The sequence below is a fragment of the Chiloscyllium plagiosum genome, unplaced genomic scaffold (genome assembly GCF_037043375.1).
Source record: "Chiloscyllium plagiosum isolate Xiang-an unplaced genomic scaffold, Cpla_swu_hap1 HiC_scaffold_8, whole genome shotgun sequence".
Classification (NCBI taxonomy): domain Eukaryota; kingdom Metazoa; phylum Chordata; class Chondrichthyes; order Orectolobiformes; family Hemiscylliidae; genus Chiloscyllium; species Chiloscyllium plagiosum.
The window spans coordinates 92,900,975-92,924,768 of NW_028270146.1; the positions used below are offsets into that span (position 1 = coordinate 92,900,975).

Here is a 23,794-nt window from a genome sequence, read left to right on the forward strand (position 1 = left end):
AACACATTCTAAAGCCCATATACATAGATCGACCGGCCCACTCTCATCAACTCTGTTTCCAAGCTAACTACTTTGCTACAGGTAGAAATAGGAAAACCACTGCTCTGTGGTGATACAGCAGCATGCCATCCTTCTCTATTCTTTGAATAAACTATAACAGTGCAACTACATTGCGCTCCTTCTATAGAATATTCTGCTTTAAAGTTTTCAAATAGCTGACACGGTTTCCATGAATTATACACTGTAAAACTGAGCAAACCTGTGCTTCAATTCTTGGTCAATGCTCAACTGACAGAACTTAGGTGGAGCCATAGCAATAAAAGGAAGTGGACTGAATATGATCTATATCAGTTTACTGTTTTAGGGATAGGTAGAAGCTCACACAGTCCACGACTGCTGTTCTGTAATTCCTGTTGCAAATATGAAGGAACAGAACTGTCACGTGTCATGAGGTAGAATTACCTACCATCATTAAGATTTATCAAAGTTTATGGAGGTAGGATAATCCATTTGGTTATGATGACTTAAAAGGATGGAGTGTTTTTTTTTTGAAGATTTGAAATATGGAATACTTTTCTAGAAACTTAAGAGTTGTAAACTTTGTATACTCTTCTATTTTATGATGATGTGAATTTACCCTTTATTGAAGCAGGATTTGAATCGTTCTGCACCTACCTGCAGATGCTGCCTTGGCTCTGGTGAACGCTCATTATCCAAGCTGTTAGCCCGTTCATTCTGCTGCCTTGCGGGCTGCCTTTCTTTCAGGGATGTGCTCCTTCCACGGCGTCCCACCTGTTTCCCTTCTGTCCTAATGAAGCCATGATACAACATAAAATAGATCAGGAACTCCACACACCAACAATGCAGGACACTTAGCTGAATGAGATCGGTGTTTGTGGTGCTGATGCTCAAATCTGCTCTGTCATTCAATGTGATCACAGCTGATCTTTTACCTCAGCATCACCTTTCCACACTTTTTCTCTGAAACCCCTAGTATCCGAAAGTCTATCAACCTGTCTTGAATACACTCCATGATTGAGCATCTAGAAATTGCTTGGGTAGAGAATTCCAAAGATTCACAGTCATTGGAATGCAGGAACCTAATGTCAGTCCGAACCAATCCAATGGTTATGGACTCCTCACACAGAGCAGCTACCCAATCGAGCCTTTAAGAATTTAAACAAAATCACATTTCATCCTTCTAAATTTGAGGGAATATAGATCTCTCCTATTCAATTTGTCGACATGAGAACATCTCTCTCATTCCAGGAATGTGTCTGCTGAAACTTCACTGCATTCCCTCCAAAGTATGTCCTTCCTCAGAAGACCTGACCAAACTGTTGGCAGGTGTAGCCTCACCAAGGCCCTGTATAAAGGCCTGTGGCAAAACATCTTGCATTTGTGCAGCAATTCCCATTTTAGTGGTAGCTTCCCTAATTGCATTGGCATTTCAGCTTCCCACAATTTGTACACAAGTCAGGTTCCACAGAATACCAATATTTCCCACTTTGAGAAATATTTTCTGCTTTTATATTTTCCTTCCAAAATGGAGAACTTCATGTTTCTCCACATTATATTTCATTTGCTATGTTCTTGTTCACTCACTAAACCTGTTCATTTCTTTTTTGTGCTCTTCTGACTATGTACTGTCAAGAAACTTAGAGACGTCACACTGTCTCCTCACCTAAATCATTGATTTTAAATGATAAATATCCAAGATAGAAACACTAATGTTTGGGGTACCCCACAAGTTACAGCCTGCTAAATCAAAATAATACATTTTGTTACAGTGACCATAGTTCTGTAAGTTTTAAGTTATTTATGGATAAAGGATAACAGCAGTCATTAGGTGAAAGTGCTAAATTGGGGGAAGGCTAGCCACTACAATATTAGGCAGGAACTGGGGAATGTAGAATAGAGGCAGCTGTTTGAGGGTAAATCTACATCTGGTGTGTAGGTATGTTTTAAAAGCCAGTTGATTAGAGCTCAGGACCAGCATGTTTTAGTGAAAATGAAGGATAAGGTTGGCAGGTTCAGGAACCTCGGATGGCAAAAGAAATTGAGAGCTTAGTCATAAAGGAAGCATGTGGAACGTTTAGGAAACTGAAGACAGCCAGAGCCCTCAAAGAATACAAAGATAGCAAGAAAGAACTCAAGTAAGAAATTAGGAAGGCTAAAAGAGGTCATGAAAAGTCCTTAGCAAACAGGAATAAGGAAAATCCCAAGGCATTATGTATAAATATATGAAGAGCAAGAGGGTAGCTAGGGAAAAGATAGGTCCACTCAAGGACAAAGGAGGGAATTTATGGGCAAAGCCAGAGGAAGTGGGTGAGGTCCTTACTGACTACTTGAGAATTCACAAAGGAGAAGGACATGGGGGATGGGTGAATCTCAGGAGGGCTTCGTTGAAATTCTAGGGCATATCAATATAAAAAAAGGTGGTGTTAGGTGTTTTAAAAAGCGTTATAGTAGACAAGTCCCAAGAACCTGATGGAACCTACCCAGAATGCCGAGGGAGGCAGGTGAGGAAATTGCTCGGGCTATATAGGTAAGCTTTATATCTTCTTTAGTTACAGGAGAGGTCTCAGAGGACTGGAGAATAGCTGATGTTGTTTAATTTAAGAAGGGCAACAGGATAATCCTGAAAATTACAGGCCAGTGAGCCTTATGTCAATGGTAGGGAAATTACTGGAGAAGATTCTCAGGGATAGGAGTTACGTGAATCTGCTCTGCAATGAGCTTGTGGCTAATATGTCATCCCTATTACCAATTTTTCAGTGTTATTTTATATGAACACCTGCTGGATCATGGGATTGTCTCTCAATTTAGCACCATCAATAGTCTGGAAGTGAAAACTGTCACGATCGTTTAATCCTCTATTGAAGAAATTCAAGTTTTATACCTGTACAAGGTAGAACCTGGTAGAATATAACATATCATGAAATAGATTTAAATATTCACAAAGCATTTATGTGAACATCTTAAAGGGAGTGGAGGAAAATATCATACTGTACACATATAAAAGATACATGGAAGAAAATTTGTTACAGGCGAATAGTATAAACTGTATACACAATGCTGGTCTCTAAGTGGGGAACATTTCCTCATTGCATAGAAACAAATGGTTCCCATCTCTTAGCATGAGCATTGTTCCACCACTTCTATGCATGCACACCACTCTGCTGCTGGCCTGCTCAAACCAATCTCCCCATAATGCTCAGTATCAGCTCCTGGAAGTCATGCAATAGATATTTTCACAGCTCAATGGTCGTGCTCTTGCACAAAGTTAAAAGGTGATGGGTTCAAGTCCCACTCAATAGACCTCTGCACATCCTGCAGAATGCTGTGGTGTCAGAGGTGCTACACTTCAGATGAGATGTTAAACTAAGGCCTCAGCTTCTTAAAAGATCTTTGATGCTATTTCATAGAGATGTGGAGTTTTCCCCAGTATTCTAACTAACAGTCATCCCTCAGACTATAAGCCTAAACAGGTTACCTGGTTAATATCACACTGCTGATTATAGAAGTTGAGAAAAAAAACCAAATGCTGCCTCTTCTACAACAGGTCTATACTATAAATGATTTAATTGATTGTCAAGGGCTTTGAGAGGTCCTCAATTAGTAAAAGTCTCTATGAATTATTTATTCTGAGGCATCACCACTTCCTTTCCATTCAAAACAGAGTCTACCAATTCAGTCGAACACATGTGGATTAGTTCACATACTTTTGAACTTAAGGATGATGAAGGATTTTTCAAACTGCATAACAGAGTCTGGGAGGCAAAACAGACAGGATCAATGCTTCCACCTGCATCGAGCTATGCAGTGAGCTGGAATGTACCACACATTTAAATAATCAAACTGTTCACAACTTCATGAAAGTTTGGAAGCTTTTAAAACATAATCTGCCCATAGACAAAAAAAAAGTACAGCCCAGAGGAGTCTGTCACCAAACCAGCACAAAGAAAAGTGAAAAAAAAAAACATGGTTAGATCACTTTGGAGATGTATTCATAATAGGCACTTCTTGACACCTTTCTGTTTTATGCTCTATTTAGTTTGGTCTGATCGATACCTCATGCAGGAATCAGATGTCTGAACTTTACTGTCATCAATAGTTTTGCATAGGCATGCAATCATGTCAGACAGATAGCTGGCAATTGCAAATGGCTTGTGTACTTGCACTTAAAAAGGAGTTTGAATGGTATTTCCAAGACTGACTTTTCCCTCAGTGGGTGGTCTGTGGTCAGAGTTATGGCACTAATGTGAAGTACAGTGGAATAAAACCGCTAAACAATAAACCAGAGTCAATGTTGAAAAAGCTCATTTTAAGCTGAAGGTTAGTATCGGAGAACAATTTAGTTAATTTGAAAAATGATGAAACATTTATAATAACTGTTAATAAACCATACAGTTTTCTGCAATCAACTGATTATTAAATAAATTTGTTTGTTATATCATGGCCCAGGCTCTGGTCCTGACTATGTCTATGGTTTTCAGGCCTGACAAATCTACTAGAATTGTTTTAAGGAGATGATAAGGGCAGACGAAGCTGTGCTTTATTTAGACGTTCAGTACACTTTTTGATAAGTCCCACATAAAAGACAATCACGTACGGAAGGAAGATTCACATTTTTGGATCGTTAGAAAAACTTCTGGGGTAGAAGTGACCTGTACAAGAAAGATGGATTACACCTGAATTGGAAAGGGACTAATATACTGGCAGGGAAATTTGCGAGAGCTGCTTGGGAGGAGTTCAAATGGGTGGGTGGGGAGGTGGAGGACAGGGAGGTAGTGAGGAAAGAGATTGATCTGAGACTGGCACAGTTTGGAAACGGAGTGAGTCAAACAGTCAGGGCAGGCAGGGACAAAGCAGAGAACAAGGTAGGACTAATAAATTAAACTGCATTTATTTCAATGCAAGGGGCCTAACAGGGAAGGCAGATGAACTCAGGGCATTGTTAGGAACATGGGACTGGGATATCATAGCAATTACAGAAACATGGCTCAGGGATGGGCAGGACTGGCAGCTTAATGTTCCAGGATACAAATGCTACAAGGAGGATAGAAAGGGAGGTAAGAGAGGAGGGGGAGTGGCGTTTTTAATTGAGGGATAGTGTTACAGCTGTAGTTAGGGAGGACATTCCTGGAAATACATCCAGGGATGTTATTTGGGTGGAACTGAGAAATAAGAAAGGAATGATCACTTTATTGGGATTGTATTATAGACCCCCTAATAGTTAGCAGGAAATTGAGAAACAAATTTGTAAGGAGGTTTCAGTTATCTAAGTTTAAATATGGTGGTTATAGCAGGGGATTTTAACTTTCCAAACATAGACTGAGACTGCCGTAGTGTTAAGGGTTTACATGGAGAGGAATTTGTTAAGTCAGTACAAGACAATTTTCTGATTCAGTATGTGGATGTACCTACTAGAGAAGGTGCAAAACTTCACCTACTCCTGGGAAATAAGGCAAGGCAAGTGTCTGAGCTGTCAGTGGGGGAGCACTTTGGGGCCTGCGACCATAATTCTATTAGATTTGAAATAGTGATGGAAAAGGATAGACCAGATCTAAAAGTTGAAGTTCTAAATTGGAGAAAGGCCAATTTTGACGGTATTATGCAAGAACTTTCAAAAGCTGATTGGGTGCAGATGTTCACAGGAAAAGGGACGGCTGGAAAATGGGAAGCCTTCAAAAATGAGGTAACGAGAGTCCAGAGAAAGTATATTTATGTTAGGGTGAAAGGAAAGGCTGGTAGGTGTAGGGAATGCTGGATGACTAGAGAAATTGAGGGTTGGTTAAGAAAAAGAAGGAAGCATATATCAGGTATAGACAGGGTTTTGAGTGAATCCTCCGAAGAGTATAAAGGCAGTAGGAGTATACTTAAGAGGGAAATCAGGAGGGCAAAAAGGGGACATGAGATAGCTTTGGCAAATAGGGTTAAGGAGAATCCAAAGAGCTTTTATAGATACATTAAGGACAAAAAGATAACGATAGAGAGAATAGGGCCCCTGAAGGATCTGCAACGCGGCCTTTGTGTGGAGCCACACGAGACAGGGGAGATACTAAACAAGTGTTTTGCATCAGTATTTACTGTGGAAAAGGATATGGAAGGTATAGAATGGAGGGGAATAGATGGTGACATCTTGAAAAATGTCCATATTACAGAGGAGGAAGTGTTGGATGTCTTGAAAGGCATAAAGGTGGATAAACCCCAAGGACTGATCAGGTGTACCCTAGAACTCTGTGGGAAGCTATGGAAATGATTGCTGAGCCCCTTGCTGAGATATTTATATCATCAATAGTCACAGGTGAGGTGCTGGAAGACTGGAAGTTGGCTAAGGTGGTACCACTGTTTAAGAAAGGTGGCAAGGACAAGCCAGGGAACTATAGACCAGTGAGCCTGACGTCAGTGGTGGGCAAGTTGTTGGAGAGAATCCGGAGGGACAGGATGTAAATGCATTTGGAAAGGCAAGGACTGATTCGGGATAGTCAACATGGCTTTGTGCGTGGGAAATCATGTCTCACAAACTTGATTGAGTTTTTTTGAAGAAGTAACAAAGAGAATTGGTGAGGGCAGAGTGGTAGACATGATCAATATGGACTTGGGTAAGGCGTTCAACAAGGTTCCCCGTGGGAGCCTGATTAGCAAGGTTAGATCTCATGGAATACAGGGAGAACTAGCCATTTGGATACAGAATGGGCTCAAACTCCACCACCCCCCACCTCCAACCAAACTGTGGGGTGGTGGTAGAGGGTTGTTGTTCATACTGGAGGTCTGTGACCAGTAGAATGCCACAAGGATCAGTACTGGGTCCATCTCTTTTCATCAGTTATGTAAATGATTTGGACGTGAACGTATGAGGTATAGTTTATAAGTTTGCAGATGACACCAAAATTGGAGGCGTCGTGGACAGCGAAGAAGGTTACCTCAGATTACAATGGGATCTTGATTAGATAGGCCAATGGACTGAGAAATGGCAGTTGGAGTTTAATTCAGGTAAATGCGAGGTGTTGCATTTTGAGAAAGCAAATCTTAGCAGGACTTATACACTTAATGGTAAGGTCCTAGGGAGTGTTGCTGAACTGAAACCTTGGAGTGCAGGTTCATAGCTCCTTGAAAGTAGAGTTACAGGTAGATAGGATAGTGAAGGGGGCATTTGGTATGCTTTCCTTTATTGGTCAGAGTGTTGAGTACAGGAGTTAGGAGGTCATATTGCAGCTGCTTAGGTCACTTTTGGAATATTGTGAGCTATTCTGGTCTCCTTCCTATCAGAAGGATGTTGTGAAACTTGCAAGTGTTCAGAAAAGATTTACAAGGATGTTGCCAGGGTTGGAGGATTTGAGCTTGAGAGAGAGGTTGAATAGAATGGGGTTGTTTTCTCTGGAGCGTTGGACATTGACAGGTGACCGTATAGACATTTATAAAATCATAAAGGGCATGGATAGGATAAATAGACAAAGTCTTTTCCCTGGGAACTAGAGGGCATAGGTTTAGGGTGAGAGGGAAAAGATATAAATGAGACCGAAGCAACAACTTTTTCACCCAGAGAGTGGTTCATGTATGGGATGAGCTGCCAGAGGAAGTGGTGGAGGGTGGTACAACTGTAACATTTAAAAGGCATCTGGATGGGTATATGATTAGGAATGCTTTGGAGGGATATGGGTCAGGTGCTGGCAAATGGGAGTAGATCAGGATGGGATATCTGGTCGGCATGGACATGTTGGACTGCAGGGTCTGTTTCTGTGCTGCAAATCTCTTTGACTCTAAGTATAGAACATAGAAGAATACAGCGCAGTACAGGCCCTTTGGCCCTCGATGTTGCGCCGATCCAAGCCCACCTAACCTATACTAACCCACTATCCTCCATATACCTATCCAATGCCCGCTTAAATGCCCATAAAGAGGGAGAGTCCACCACTGCTACTGGCAGGGCATTCCATAAACTTACGACTCGCTGAGTGAAGAACCTATCCCTAACTTCAGTCCTATATCTACCCCCCCTTAATTTAAAGCTATGCCCCCTTGTAATACCCGACTCCATACGCGGGAAAAGGTTCACACTGTCAACCCAATCTAACCCCCTAATCATCTTGTACACCTCAATCAAGTCACCCCTAAACCTTCTTTTCTCTAATGAAAACAGCCCCAAGTGTCTCAGTCTTTCCTCATACGATCTTCCTTCCATACCAGGCAACATCCTGGTAAACCTCCTCTGCACCCGTTCCAGTGCCTCCACATCCTTCCTATAGTATGGCGACCAAAACTGCACACAATATTCCAGATGCGGCCGCACCAGAGTCTTATACAACTGCATCATGACCTCAGGACTGCGGAACTCAATTCCTCTACCAATAAAAGCCAATACGCCATATGCCTTCCTCACCGCACTATTTACCTGGGTGGCAACTTTCAGAGATCTGTGTACATGGACACCAAGATCCCTCTGCTCATCCACACTACCAAGTATCCGACCATTAGCCCAGTACCCCATCTTTTTGTTATTCTTCCCAAAGTGAATCACCTCACACTTAGCTACATTGAATTCCATTTGCCAACTTTCTGCCCAGCTCTGCAGCTTCTCTATATCCTGCTGTAACCTGCCACATCCTTCCTCACTGTCAACAACTCCTCCGACTTTCGTATCATCCGCAAACTTGCTCACCCAACCTTCTAACCCCTCTTCCAGGTCATTTATAAAAATGACAAACAGCAATGGTCCCAAAACAGATCCTTGCGGAACACCGCTAGTGACGGCACTCCATGAAGAAACTTTGCCATCAACTACTACCCTCTGTCTTCTTCCATCCAGCCAATTCCTAATCCAAACCTCCAACTCACCCTCAATGCCATATCTCCGTATTTTCTGCAGTAGCCTACCATGGGGAACCTTATCAAACGCCTTACTAAAATCCATATATACCACATCTACCGCTTTCCCCTCATCAACCTCCTTCGTCACCTTTTCAAAGAATTCAATAAGGTTTGTGAGGCACGACCTGCCCTTCACAAAACCATGCTGACTATCCTTGATCACATTATTCCTATCCAGATGTGCATAAATCCTATCCCTTACAATTCTCTCTAAGACTTTGCCCACAACAGAAGTGAGACTCACCGGCCTATAGTTACTAGGGTTATCCCTACTCCCCTTTTTGAACAAGGGAACCACATTTGCTATCCTCCAGTCTTCTGGCACTACTCCTGTAGACAAAGAGGACATAAAAATCAAGGCCAATGGCTCTGCAATCTCCTCCCTTGCTTCCCAGAGAATCCTAGGATAAATGCCATCAGGCCCAGGGGACTTATCTATTTTCACCTTTTCCAGGATTTCCAACACCTCTTCTCTACATACCTCAAAGCCATCCATTCTACTTATTTGTGACTCAGTATTCACATCGACGACAATGCCCTGTTCCTGAGTAAATACTGAAGAAAAGTATTCATTCAGTGTCTCCCCAATCTCTTCCGCCTCCACACGCAACTTCCCACTACTATCCTTGACTGGACCTATTCCTACCCTAGTCATTCTTTTATTCCTAACATACCTATAGAAAGCCTTAGGGTTTTCCCTAATCCTACCGACTAAGGACCTTTCATGTCCCCTCCTTGCTGCTCTTAGCTCTCTCTTCAGGTCCTTCCTGGCTACCCTATAACTCTCAATCGCCCCAATTGAACCTTCACGTCTCATCTTGAGATAGGCCGCCCTCTTCCATTTAACAAGGGATTCCAATTCCTTATTAAACCATGGCTCCCTCGCACGACCCTTTCCTCCCTGCCTGACAGGTACATAATTATCAAGGACACTCAATAGTTGCTCCTGTATAATGTAGATAAATGTGAGAATATCTAGTTTGGCAGCAAAAACACAGAGGTAGATTGGGAAAGGGAAAGGTTGAGTGAGATCGGGGTGTCCTTGCACATCATATAGTGAAAATAAGTATGCAGGTGCAGCAGGTGATAAAGGCTGCAAATGGTATGTTGGCTTTCGTAGCATGAGAATCAGAGTACAGGAACAAGGATGGCTTGATGGAATTGTACAGGACCTTGGCGTGACTATACTTGGAATAGTGTGTGCAATTTTGATCTCCTTATCTGAAGATGGATGTTTAGGTTATGGAGGGAGTGCAAAATAAAGGTTTACCAGACTGATTCCCGGAATGTCAAGAGTGTGGTGCTGGAAAAGCACAGGTCAGGCAGCAACCGAGAGCAGGAGAATCAACATTTCGGGCATAAGCCTTTCAACAGGAACGAGGCTTCTGGGTTGGGGCTGAGAAATAAATGGGAGGGGGTGGGGTGTGGGTGAGGTAGCTGAGAAAGCGATAGATGGATGAAGGTGAGGGAGAAGGTGATAGGTCGGGGGGGGGGAGCATCATCAACCATGTGGGAAGGGAAGTTGTGATCGTGGAAGAAGATGCCGTATGGTACTCTGAGGTGGAACTGGTCATCCTGGGAACAGATATGGCCGAGGCAGTGGAATTGGGAATAAGGGATGGCATTTTTACAGGAGTTAGGGTGGGAGGTGGTGTAGTCTAGGTAGCTGTGGGAGTCAGTGGGCTTGTAGTATATGTCTGTGATTAGTTAGTCACCAGAGATGGTGATGGAGAGGTCCAGGGAGGGAGGTCTCCGAGATGGTCCAGGTGAATTTGAGGTCAGGGTGGAAGCTATGGGTAAAGTTAATGAACTGTTCAACCTCCTTGTGGGAGCATGAGGTGGCGCTAATACAATCATCAATGTAGCGGAGGAACAGGTGGGAGGGTGGAGCAGGTGTAGCTGTGGGAGATGGACTGTTCCATGTACCAGACAAGAGGCAGGCATAGCTGGGTCCCATGCGGGTACCCATGGCTACCCCTTTGGTTTGGAGGAAGTGGGAGGATTGAAAGGAGAAGTTGTTGAGGGTAAGGACCAGTTCAGCCAGGCAGATGAGGGTGTTGGGTAGAAGGTTACTGGTTGGGACAGGCCCCACATTGTCCCAGTCCCAAGCCTCCAACTCGGCACCACTCTCCGGACCCATCCATCACTCCCTCCTTTGACCTATTATCTTCTACCTCACCTTCATCCACCTATCACTTTCTCAGCTATCTTCCCCCCACACTCCACCCCCTCCCATTTATCCCTCAGCACCGACCCACAAGCCTCATTCTTAATGAAGGGCTTATGCCTGAAAAGTTGATTCTCCTGATCCTTGGATGCTGCCTGACCTGCTGTGCTTTTCCAGCACTACACTCTCAACTCTGAGCTCCAGCATCAGAAGAGAGATTGGATCAGTTAGGACTATATTCAGTGGATTTTTGAAGAATGATGGTGGATCTCAGAAACCAAACAAGTTCCAACAGGACTAGACAGAGTAAATGCAGGGAGGATGTTCATGATGACAGTCACAGTCCAAGGATAGGGGTAGGTTATTTAGGACCGAGACAAGGAGAAATATCTTCAGCCAGAGAATGGTGAGCTTGTGGAATTCTCCGTCACAGAAAGCAGTTGCTGTCATAATATTGATTGTTTCAAGGAGGAGTTAGATATAGTTCTTCAGGTTAAAGGGTTCAAAGGGCATGGGGAGAAAACAGGAGCAGGGTACTGAGTTTGACGATTAACACAATCATATGGAAAGATGGAGTAGGTTTGAAGGCCCGAATAGCCCTGGCCTTGTTATTATCTTCTGTGTTTCCACCTTCCAGAGTCAAGTAGATCATGATGCAGTACACAGTATTTTCTGGCCAGTTACACTAGTGACAAGGGTGCTCTGTTCAATCTACAGGATTACTTAAAAATCAGACAGGTACAGGTGTACCCTGGACGACAGAGAATGTCAGATCTGCACATTGCAGTGTGAGTCAGCCCACGATCAAGCGTAAAAATTCAAAAATTTAGCATCCACATCATTCCACAATGTGGCACAGAAAGAAAAGATTTTCATTTACTTTGAGCCTTTAACAACCTCTGGATATCTTAGACAATGAAGCAGCTTTGAACTGTAATCACTATTATGATGTTGTAATGAGATAATGGTCAAATAATCTGGTTTAAGTGGCCCAGGAGCTTGTCCTGAATAAGCTACATTTTTCATGCTTGACAAATCTATTGGAATTTTTTCTTAAGGATATAACTAGTGGAGTTGATAAGGGACTGCCCAAGGTGTGGTTTTCTTAGATGTTCGGATGGCTTTTGATAAAATAGCTGTAGGATAAACATCAGCCAGAATATCTGGGAGAACTGACTTGCTTTTCTTTACATAATATCATTTGATCTCTTATATCCACCTTAGAAGACAGCTTGGTTTAACATCTCATTCCAAAGACTAACAGTGCAGCTCCACATCAGTGCAGTGGAGTGTCAGGCTAGCTTGTGGTTAAGCTTCCAGAGTGCAACTTGAATCTACAATCTTCTGCCTTCAAGGTAACAGCGTTAGAAATGCATCATGGCTGACATGCGATTAATGCTTTTAGGCCACCATTATCTTCTACACAAAGCACCTTACCTAGTAGAAGGAATAATTAAAGACTCTGTCTTTGTGATTTTTCCACTGGGAGGGAGCCTTTCCAGAAAGGTGTCTGCACTGATGCTTTCAGATGCTGCTGCTGCCTCTTCCTGTTGTATTTGATCCTTATGGGAAATCAAACAAAATGAAATTATGATTTAAAAATAGCACGTATGGTAGACTGCATTCTGAGTAATACATGATCCATCTCCTTTTGCAACACCCTGGGGTCTTTGTATTACTCGAGTGAAAGACAGCATTCAAAGTCAGCATTAAACAGCCACAATCACCCTGCATTATCCTTTCTGATATGGTCCTAGGTTACAGATATTCCTGTAGAGGATTATTTAATTGTACAAAACTGTGTTTCAGATGAATTATTGATGATCAGAAATTAATTAACGTAAAGAACTGAATGGCATGACAAAATTTCACCCTTCTTCATGCTACAAAGCATAAGCTGTGTCAATGGCACGCAGATTTGATGCAAAGGTTTCCACAATTCGAAAGTTACACGTGGAATAATAAATACCGAACCATGAGTCGTGGACAGGAATCTATTTGAGGGGTTCAGCTGGTTTAATATTCAATAACCGATGATTGAGTTCCAGCCTAGAAAGTAATGAAGGGGCTCATGATACTTGGGAGTGCATTACAAGCTGAAGTATAATCGAGGAATTTATAAATGGTTTATAGTGACTTGAGCTGGGTTAACACTGTTCATGTTTTGCTTCCGTGCTTGATAACTACCCTATGCCTAATGGCTTCACATAGTCTCCAATTATCCACGCTATTCAGTTGATAAGAAAGATCCACAGACATGCAATGTATATCTTATTTTCCCTCAATTTCAACGTTCAGTTCCTCCAAAATTTCCTTTTCACATTTCCACGCATCACAATCTGCTCCCAGATAACTGTTCCTACTTGTCACCAATTTAAATTTTCCTTCCTTATCCGACATTCTCTTTATACTCCTAAACCAACGACTGTTGGTACCATTATTCATTCTCACCTCTCCCTTGAACTCCACCTCTAGGTTACATCTGGTATAGTGCTTGACGTATTTTGCAATATGCACCAGTGATACTTACAACTGACAATGTATTGGAAACACTATCTATCTGAAACTTGCTTGCAGAGCTCTTGAGCTTTTCCGGTGCATCTACCTGCATGAAGCAAAAGACGAACAGGATTATAAAAACTGTTTATCTTTAATTTTGTGTGTTCTTTAAAATTATGGACTGGATTGAGAAAGAACTGCTTTAAAAACCAGTGTTCTAAAGGATTACTACATTTTTTGAAAAGCAAGTAACCTGACTCTCATGGCAAGCATAAAGCAGTAGTTGAAGTCTGAGTTGCAGACGAACTGGAATCAAGGGTGTGTGTACAGATGCAACTCTAGCTGGCAACAGGAAATTGATAGATAACTTGTCATTATTCCATTGACCAATGACACAAGCCTCATGTCTACCCTTGTCAACTAAACAGCTTGGGGCTAGGAACAAGATAGTGGAAAATGTTTTGATCTCCACTAGCTCAGGAACTATTTCTCTGTTCTTGGCGGTCATAAACCCATTGCAAGCTGAAACTCTTATCGGACAATTCAGAGACCTTTCCTATGTGAATTGGCTACCTTGTGTGTCTTGCAAACCAGTGGAAGCATCCAGAGAAAGGTAACTGAAAAGCAACATTTTGAACAAGGTAAGAATGCTAAGGATCATACCAGCAACCCATGAATAGAAATCTCTGAACTGTCTTCCTAGTTTTCCACCATCAAAAACTTATTTTTTTCTCTGTCTCCGTCGGTGTTTAAAAAAGGGGGCTGGGGGGTGGGTGGGTTATAAGGAAGTTAGAGTTCTAATTTGTAATATTATTTGTTGATAGTTTACAATTGTTTATCTGTAGTTAGAGTCTAGTCACTTGAAATAAATAGTAATTCTTGTTAAGTACACAAACCTGCTCTGTAGTTTGTCAGCCTGGGTTTGAAAATCAGGTAATTTGGGGAATTTAGTATACTCATTTTAAAACCTTTAAAAACTTCTATAGTGATTCTGGAACTAGCAGGGCTTAATTTCTGGTGCATTATCCCAGTGAGGTATGACAGGATAGTTCATGAGCTCACAGCTAACCACAAAATTCAAGTAAAGAAGCCACTTGACTGGAGGAGGGCACAGTGAAAGGGGGATGGAGGTCGGTCCCAATCCAAAACCTGTAGTTTAATTATTTTAGATTTGAAAACTAGTCAGCAACCTGCTTCTCATAGGTGAACATGACAGGTTGTTACCAGAGTTTCTTTCTCATATCTGTTACCAGAGTTTCTTTCTCATATCATATCCTCAGCAAACTCTCAGTCCTTTCTTCATGACCATCACATTCTTCCTAAAATAGAGTGGCCAAAACAGAACATAATAGTCTCACTGTATTGATCCATGAACATTTAGCATCACCTCATTACACCAATTTATTAAAAACTAGCAACCTAAATACAGTTTTAATATCAAGTTAATTTGCTTCTGTATGCATTTCTAAAATCTCTACAACCTCGGTGTCTCTGCTCCCCTACTTATTTTAAATTATCATTTAATAATTAAGCACATTTGATCCTCATTGTTTCTTTCAAAATGTGTCAGTTCACATTTCTTCATCTTAGATTTCACCTGCCCTTTAGATACTCAGTCTGTAGACTGGATTTAGTGAGGTTCTTTGTTTGAGTTTATCTCTGTGAATAATATCTGGGCAGAGCCAGCAGATGTAACTGATTGATATTGGTTTGCTAAACTCAGCTGATGGTATTAATGGACATGTTCAATCCAGAATGAAGCCTTTCAGCAAGATGGTGGAAGAGTAAGATGCTCCTGCTGGAGCTCCTCTGCTCCGCCTGCTCTTCTTTCTTCTTTTTTTTCCCTCTATCTCTCCCCTTAGCTCCAGAGATGAATCCTGGAGCAGTGGCAGACGTGTATTGCGAGCCCGTGGAGCAGCACCCAAGGGAGTGAGTCCCGACCGGAGACCAGTGCAGGGGAAGCAGTCCTAGAACTTACCTTGGAGCAGATGAGTGCGGGTACAGAATGGACTGCAGGCTAGGAGCGGAGTGGGGACAGCTCTTGAACTGGGGTCTGGGCTGGGCGGTCAGACCACGTGCAGAGGCCCTGTTGCTGCAATGAAAATTTATTTGAATTTTTTTTTAACCTGGCTGTAAAGTCAATCCTTTAACGATGTCTTATTTCTAATTTATTTTTTAAACAGTGTAAAGTAATGTAACTACGTTTTATTCCTCTTTTGTATCCAAGATTTGTACCTAGGTATTTGTACCGAAGATTGCACTATAAGGCAGGCATTATAAAAGCTTTTCACTATAACTCCAAAAGGGAGTACACGTGACAAAGGATATTGTATTTTATTCTCTTCTATTCAATTTTATTCTGGCTTGACTGAGCACATGCTCTTTTTTGTTTCGTTAGTTAACAATGGTTAGTCATGTTTGCATGAGGCTGCAAATCTTCTTGAACCAACTCAAAAAAAACCTTACTCCACAAAAAGAAACAAATCAAGTATTGAAGACAGTTAGAATGATCTTATATCCCACAGAAAACAAAGTGTCAACCTGTTTCCCAATGCTTTTTATTAGAGAGATTGATGTCCAGAGAAATTAGGTACTTACTCAAGTCTTTAGTATTCTACTTAACGTACTTCTGAAAGTTTTTTTTGTTATGGAGCGTTGAGGCAGTTTTGCCTTCTGGCTCTGCCCAGATACCGTTCACAGAGATAAATTCAAAACAAGGACTCTCACTAAACCCAATCTATTACCTAATCTGACACACATGGCCTATTCAAAGTATTAGTGCATTTTATTTAATAGATCCTTGCTGATTCTGACAGGAAATAATCCAAGAGCCAAGCTTTTCTCAGTTCTATTAACCTGTAGGTGTTTTTACGCAACGTTCCTTGTTTTGAAGTTTCACAAATGAAAACTGGCTGGTGAGGAGAGTTGCACCCTAAACTCCTTCTAGGAGCAAAAGTAAACTTGCTTCTAAACGGAATTAAAAACCTGCTCAAGTTCCTAGACTCTACTGAACTGAAAATAAAGCTGATAGATTTACAATAAGTGCAGGAATCCTTGTAAGGTCAACAGTGTAAAGATATTTTCATTTCCACCACAAGGGCCTGCAGTCAATTACTTTTTGAAGAAAAATGCTGGATTTAAATACTGTTTCAGAAGGACTTCCTGACCTCTTTTTATTTTTACAAAGAAAGGAAACTCTTCGCTGAAGGAACCAACACCCATTTGCCTCTATTTTGAAATACATATTTCAAAAATGATATTTCTATGTAAATTATACACTTTTCATTGCATTGGAAACCAGCTAAGAGGTTGTTTTAGCTTTGGCTCTTCTATAACTTGTAGTTCAAGTCAAGAATAAAGCCAAAACAGCACCTGGAATACAGTAAAAGCTAGGTCTATCATTACTGACAGGCTGTGAATGGGAAATGGTATTCAGTGTAAGACAAAGGTGAAAAGATGACAAATGCTTGGAAGATTTAGTTGGAAGCTAAAGAAAAAAAATGCAGTAATTTAGTGAAAGACAGTCAATCTTGTTGAAGTTGAAGTTCTGGAAGTAGCACGTTTAGTTTTAGATTAAAACCACAACAGTAGCTACTGCACCATGATTTTCCCTGAAAGCTCAGAGAAAAGAAACCAGAAAGTACGAGAAGGAACTGGAAGCTCACATGGAAAGGAATATGCAAAAAAAAGCGTTCTAGGAATGAAAGAATGTTGATACAAGTTGACCAGCAAAAGCAGTAGCAGCAATAAAAAGAATTTTTGTTATTCGGCAAGTGGTTGGAATCTGGAATGCAGGGTGTGGTGAAAGCAGATTAACCGTGACTTCTAAATGAAAAGAAATAAACGCAGGGTAACAGTAGGGCAGTTGGGACTGTTAACGTTGCTCCTGCAGAAAGCTGACACAGATACAATGAGGTAAATGGTCTCCGCTGAGCTATAACTATTCCACGATTTTTTTATCTGAAGATAAGCTTCTTGGTATCACTTCTGAATGGTTCAGCTCTAACTTTAAGGTTAATCCACATATTTGGAACATTCCCACTAGAGAAAATAGGAACCTGCTTCCAGATTTCACTTCTAAATATGCAATTACTAAATGTATTGTTTTTGTTTGTTCTGGTCTCCGTAGCTCAGAACGTTACAGTACTCTGCTTTTCAACAGATCCATAGAATGTTTCAATGAAGCTTAAGGAAAAAACAAGGTGCTATAGATGCTGGACATCTGAAATGAAAGCAAAAAATGCTAGAGAAACTCAACAAGTCTGGCAGTTTCTGTGGAGAGATAATTTTTAAAGGGCAGATTTTCTGAAATGCAGAATTCTCCCTCACACCTTGTTTTTAGATCAAAGAAATGTAATGTTATGTCCACAACTTATGAGACAATGCCTTGAAAATCATTAACACTGGTCAACAGCAACCTCTGGTGGTGCAGATGAAGCAGTGCAAGAGTACTGCTTATTTCCAGGATACACTCTGCATCTAATTACATTGAATCAACATAATACAGAAAGTAACTTGAACAATCAGTGGCAACATACATGCTTCATCATGTAACCTTTTGCCATCCCTCCATTCAAATCTGTCAATACACCCTCTTATTCTCTTAAGTTCTATTTACATGTACATCATTTGTCCTCATTTTGTTACTGGACTAATTCATTACCATCTTATATTGTTAACTCTAGATTCTTCTTAACTTTGGATTCATCTGCATTATTTCTAATTTTTAAGAGCTCCAGAAGATTGACCAAAATTTCTTGTTTGTTTTTAAAGAAAAAAGAACCCTAGTCTGTTTAGTCTTTGGAGAAACTTATACCCTCTCATCTTTGTAATTATTCTAGTTAATATTGTTCTACTTTGGTATCAGATGACCGGAGTCCAGTTTTTAAGCGAAATGTCTAGCTATTTCTACACAAGATTGATCTGTTTTAGTAAAGATAAAAGTGACTCGTTGCACATTATCAGGCTTCTTGCAGTCTAAAAGTATTAGATGTTTGGGTTTCAATTGAATCTTCACTAAAGGGAAAGACTACATCCCAGTTCTTGGCTACTTACTTCTCCAAACCCAAATATGCATATGTACAGAATGTCTCAATCGTATTGTTTTCACTAAGATTCTAATCCTTATTTTGAAATCTCCCTGCACACTTGCAATTTCCCCCAACCATAACTAAACACACAATCTATAGTAAAGGAGAGGGCTTTTTGGTCTATGTCAACACTTTAAGAAAACCATTGCATTAGCTTAACTACATTGCTCTTTCCCCATAGCTCCACCAATTTTAATTTCAAGTAAATATCTATGGCAGTTTGAAAACTGTTCCTGAATAAGCTTCATCTACTACTTTATGCAGTGCATGCCAGGTAATAACGTGCATCCATTGCTCTTTCAATATTATTTGCATGTACATTTCATCCTACTATCAGTGCCAGTGTTTCACCCAAAGCTCCCATCCTTCAGAAACATATTCCCATATCCCTAGTGTTGCCACTTGTCCTTCGTTACCAAAAGCCTACAAAAACGTCATCGTTCAACCATGTTTTTCTTTCTAACTTTGTTGGCATCTATTTTTCTTATTTAATATTCTCTCTTTTCTACCCTGTTAGTGATACTGTAGAAATATGAAGTCTTGAAGGTGAAGAACCCTACTAATTGATTTTTGACCTTGCCTCAGGATAAAATTTCTTTTTTTACAGTCATGATGATCATCTTCTAAAAATACTGTAACTTGCAATCACAACAGTATCAAGTTCTTACAAACAAAAACAGAAATTGCTACCAAAGCTCTCATCTGGCATGTCTGGCAGTATCTGTAGGGGGAAAGCAGAATTAATGTTTCAAGTCTGCTTGACTCTTCATCAGGACAGCTCGGAAAAAGTGGTATTTATGCTAAAGTTGAGGTTATGGAGGTTGGGGAGAGAGATGGGTGAATAGATGGAGATGGAGCCCAGAAAGGGAGAGATATGAAAGGGGTCGATAGATGAAGAAATGTCCCAAAACATTAGGATGTTGTGAAACTTGAAAGGGTTCAGAAAAGATTTACAAGGATGTTGCCAGGGTTGGAGGGTTTGAGCTACAGGGAGAGGCTGAATAGGTTGGGACTGTTTTCCCTGTAGCATCAGACGTTTATAGAGGTTTATGAAATCATGAGGGGCATGGATCAGGTAAATAGACAATGTCTTTTCCCTGTGTTGGGGGAGTCCAGAACTAGAGGGCATAAGTTTAGGGAGAGAGGGGAAAGATTTAAAAGGGACCAAAGGACAACTTTTTCATGCAAAGAGTAGTGCATGTATGGAATGAACTATCAGAGGAAGTGGTAGAGGCTGGTACAATTACGACATTTAAAAGGCATCTGGATGGGTACATGAATAGGAAGGGTTTAGAGGGATACAGGCCAAGTGCTGGCAAATCTAGCCACCATGGACGAGTTGGACTGAAGGGTAAGTTTCCGTGCTGTACATCTCTATGACTATTAAGTGGTTTCTCTTCACAGATGCTGCCAGACCTGCTGAGCATTTCCAGCAATGTCTGTTTTTGTTGTAGACAGATAAGAGGATACGCCAGGACAGAAGAGAAACAGACTTTTTTAAAATTCTTTACTCACTAGCTCAGCCCATTCAGAATTACTAAGAGTTAAGAGTCAACCACATTGCTGTGGGTCTGGAATCACATGGAGATCAGATCAGGTAAAGGACATTAGTGAACCAGACAGGTTTTCCAGCAATTGACAATGACTTCATGGCCGTTATAAGACTTTTAATTCCAGGTTTTTACTGAATTTTTACTATCTTCCACAGAAGGACTCGAACCCGGGTCTCTAGATTAATAGTCAAGTGACTGTACCATGAGGCCATCATCTCCCCATTAGGAGAAAATGGGTAGATTGTGATGAAGAAAGCAACACATGCAACGTGATTATAGGCCTGAGAATAGGTGAGAACCAGGGCCGATTATCACAGTAAATGGATTGCTTTCAGCACAGTCTACCCATTGTCTCCACTCTCAGCTGTCATTATCATTTATTTAGCTTCTCTTCTATCCTGGCCTATTATCAATAACTCCCTCTGCCAACCCTTTCATATTTCTCTCTCTGGGATTCATGTCCCCTTGTTCGCTCACCTCTCTTCCTCCCTCCCCAGCCTCCACTTCAGCATGAGTACCACCTTTTCGTAGCTGCTTTCAGTTCTGATGAAGTCACATTAACGCTGCTTTCTCCCTACAACTGCTACCAGACCAAACAGTTCCACCAACAATTTCTGTTTTTGTATCAGATCTCCAGCATTCACAATTCTTTATTTTTCTGAATTTCTTACAGGACTGGGCGGTTCTTTGGTCTGGCTTCTCAAGCTATGGATGCTGCCAATTTCAGTCTGGGAACTGGAGTGTGACAAGCCTTCAAAGTAAGGTCTGCAAAACAACAACAAAATAAGATTAGACATTGGATGAAGATAATGAGGCACTTGCGATGCAATTCTAATATCATGAGATAGAATTACATTCAAAAGCAGAGGGCCTTCCTCAGACTTACAAAATGAAGACCAGTGAACTACAAGTTTACAATCTAATCAACATCTTATAATTCTCTAGAATTGTCATGCCTTGTAAAGCTATGTTAACACTGTGGGATCTTTTACATTCAACTCAACAGCAGACACGTGCAAGATAGCATTTGACAGTACAAAATTCTCAGTAAGTCACCATCATGCTAACATCCATTATTTGTACTTCTGTGTCAATGCAAGTGCTGAAGATACATCCTTTAATCTTCTCTCACCTCACTGTCCAAGGCTCCAAATGCTCTTTCCATGTAAAACATTGATTTAAGTACACATCTTAAAATTTAGCCTACTGTATTTGCTCAATATTGTATGTTGTAGAATGGGGAGATCAGACACCGACTTCTGGCCTATTCAAAGGATCCCCAATCAATTCGCAAGCATAACCCCAAGCTAACAATCATCTGTCATTCTAATTATCAACCTTGCTCACTTGTCGATCTCTCTGCCCTTAGCTTGCTGCAGTGCTCTAATAAAACGGGATGAGGAAAAGCACCTCATCTTTTGACAAGATGCATTACAGATGTCTGGAATAAACTCTAAATTCGACAATTTCAGACTGCAAACTGTCCTTCTCTCAGTTTTATTCTTCTTTTCACTTTTTTGGCAGAAGCTACTTAGCAGTCTTCCATCCACAACTCCTCCAGATACATCATTACTTTGCTTCATTACTTATTTCATTACCATTCCATTTGGCCCTGGACCAATTATTTGGCTGTGGCATAGTGGTAATGGGCTATTAATATATTAGAATCCCTACAGTTTGGAAACAGGCCCTTCGGCCCAACAAGTCCACACCGACCCACTGAAGAGTCTCCCACCCAGACCCATTCCCCTACATTTACCCCGGACTCATGCACCTAACCTACACATCCCTAAACCCTATGGGCATTTAGCACGGCCAATTCACCGAACCTGCACATCTTTGGATTGTGGGAGGAAACCGGAGCACCCAGACGAAACCCACGCAAACAAGGGGAGAATGTGCAAACTCCACACAGACAGTCGCCGGAGGCTGGAATCGAACCCGGGTACCTAAAGCTGTGAGTCAGCAGTGCTAACCACTGTGCCACCCCCTGGCTAATGTTCCAGGGACATGGATTCAAATCCCACCACAGCAGACTGTGAAATCTGAATTCAATAACAACCTGCAGCTAAAAGCTAATATAATGGTGTCCATGTAAAAACCCATCTGGCTCACTAATGTCCTCAGGAAAGGGAGTCTGCTGTCCTTACCGGATCTGACTTCCATGTGACTCCAGAGCCATAGCAAAGTAGTTGGGTCTTGACTGCCCCCTGGGCAATTAGGCCTGGACAATAAATGCTGGTCTAGTCAGCAATGCCCACATCCGATTCACAAATAACACAATCGTCCCATCACCTATCCTGTCACAGACCTTTACTTCTGTTTATTTTCTGAAACACTCACCTCTTTGGCATGCTAAAAACCATTTCTGATTCGCCCGGTTCTGTTGAAAGATCATCAACTGGTAATGTTAACTTCATCTCTCTTCAGATGCTCCCTGGTTTCCTGAACATTTCCCACATTTTTGCTTTTATTTCCGATTTCCAGCTTTTGGAGTATTATGCATTTATATTAATAAGTCCATAAGACCATAAGAAATTGGAAGAGTTGGCCATTCAGCTTCTTGAGCCAGCTCTGCCATTCAATAGGACATATATCAGTTATTGCATTATTTGGTAGTGGCCAGTGTTATAGCTGGACTGGCGCAGCTTGGCTGGGGAGTGGCGATTCTGAAGTTGAGGCCTTCAGTACAATTGCTGGAATGTTGCGAGAGTCAATAGATTTTATGCTATGCAATACTTTTAGTCATTTTTTGAGGTCGCATGGAATAAATCAACTTCACTGTGATGCTGGGGACCTCAGAAGGAGGCACTGATGAATCACCCCCTCAGCACATCTAGTTGACGATAGTTGAAATTTTTTTAACTAGATATGCTGGGCTCCGACATTATTGAGGAGTGAGGGACCAGCTGCCGGATTTCCAACAGTGTACTATTTTCAACTGTACTTAATTAGCTGCAAAGTGTTTTGAGGAGCTTATAAAAAGCACTATTGTGATGAAAGCTAGTTTACACATGCGATTAATTCTACTTTTAAAAAGAAAGAGTTTAGAATTACAGTTAATGGTATGCAGATGTTGGCCTATTTTTTGAAGGGGTTTTAAAATTAACGAGGTCATTGCCTCTGGAACAATTATTTTCAACCAATATGGGTCGACTGGAAGTTTGTTTATATTGTGCTGGTCTCCAAATGAGAAAGCATTGAAAGATATCAGCTTGCTTTTAGCTTACAAATAAGAATTTTAGCTTGGAAAAATCCAGAGATGAGAAAACTTTCAGGCAGTTCAAAGAGACCTTGACTTAAATCAGATGCAAGTATAGTCTCTTCTAGATAAAGGTGATTGTTTAGAACAGTTATGTTAGCTCAGTGAAAGAGTGCACTTTGTAAATGTTCTGAGGAAGAGTGTTTGGTTGGAAATCTACATTGGTTATTCACAGCTTACAAAGTCTAAGGTCTCACTTGCGTGAGGATTCCAATAAAACGTTTTAATGCTCGCATGACTGATAGGTGCTATGAAGTTGAAAGCGTGTACTGTACCTTTAAGAGAGAGTGAATGCTGTTCTGAATGACAGATTACAAGCACCTGTGTATATGACTGGATTGCAGTCCCA

At 41.1% G+C, this 23,794-nt stretch overlaps 1 protein-coding gene across 6 annotated transcripts in view; it reads right to left on the reverse strand.

The window, feature by feature from the left end:
* The window catches only part of pacs2 (phosphofurin acidic cluster sorting protein 2), a 297,732-nt gene that overhangs the window by 71,046 nt on the left and 202,892 nt on the right, over positions 1-23,794 (reverse strand). For all 6 annotated transcript variants that reach the window (XM_043698194.2, XM_043698193.2, XM_043698192.2 and 3 more), the window contains 4 exons: positions 20,855-20,948; positions 13,572-13,646; positions 12,479-12,603; positions 676-808 (listed from right to left, as the gene is read on the reverse strand). In XM_043698194.2, coding sequence (XP_043554129.1) covers positions 676-808; positions 12,479-12,603; positions 13,572-13,646; positions 20,855-20,948 — 427 coding nt within the window. The remainder of the gene's footprint in view (positions 1-675; positions 809-12,478; positions 12,604-13,571; positions 13,647-20,854; positions 20,949-23,794) is intronic.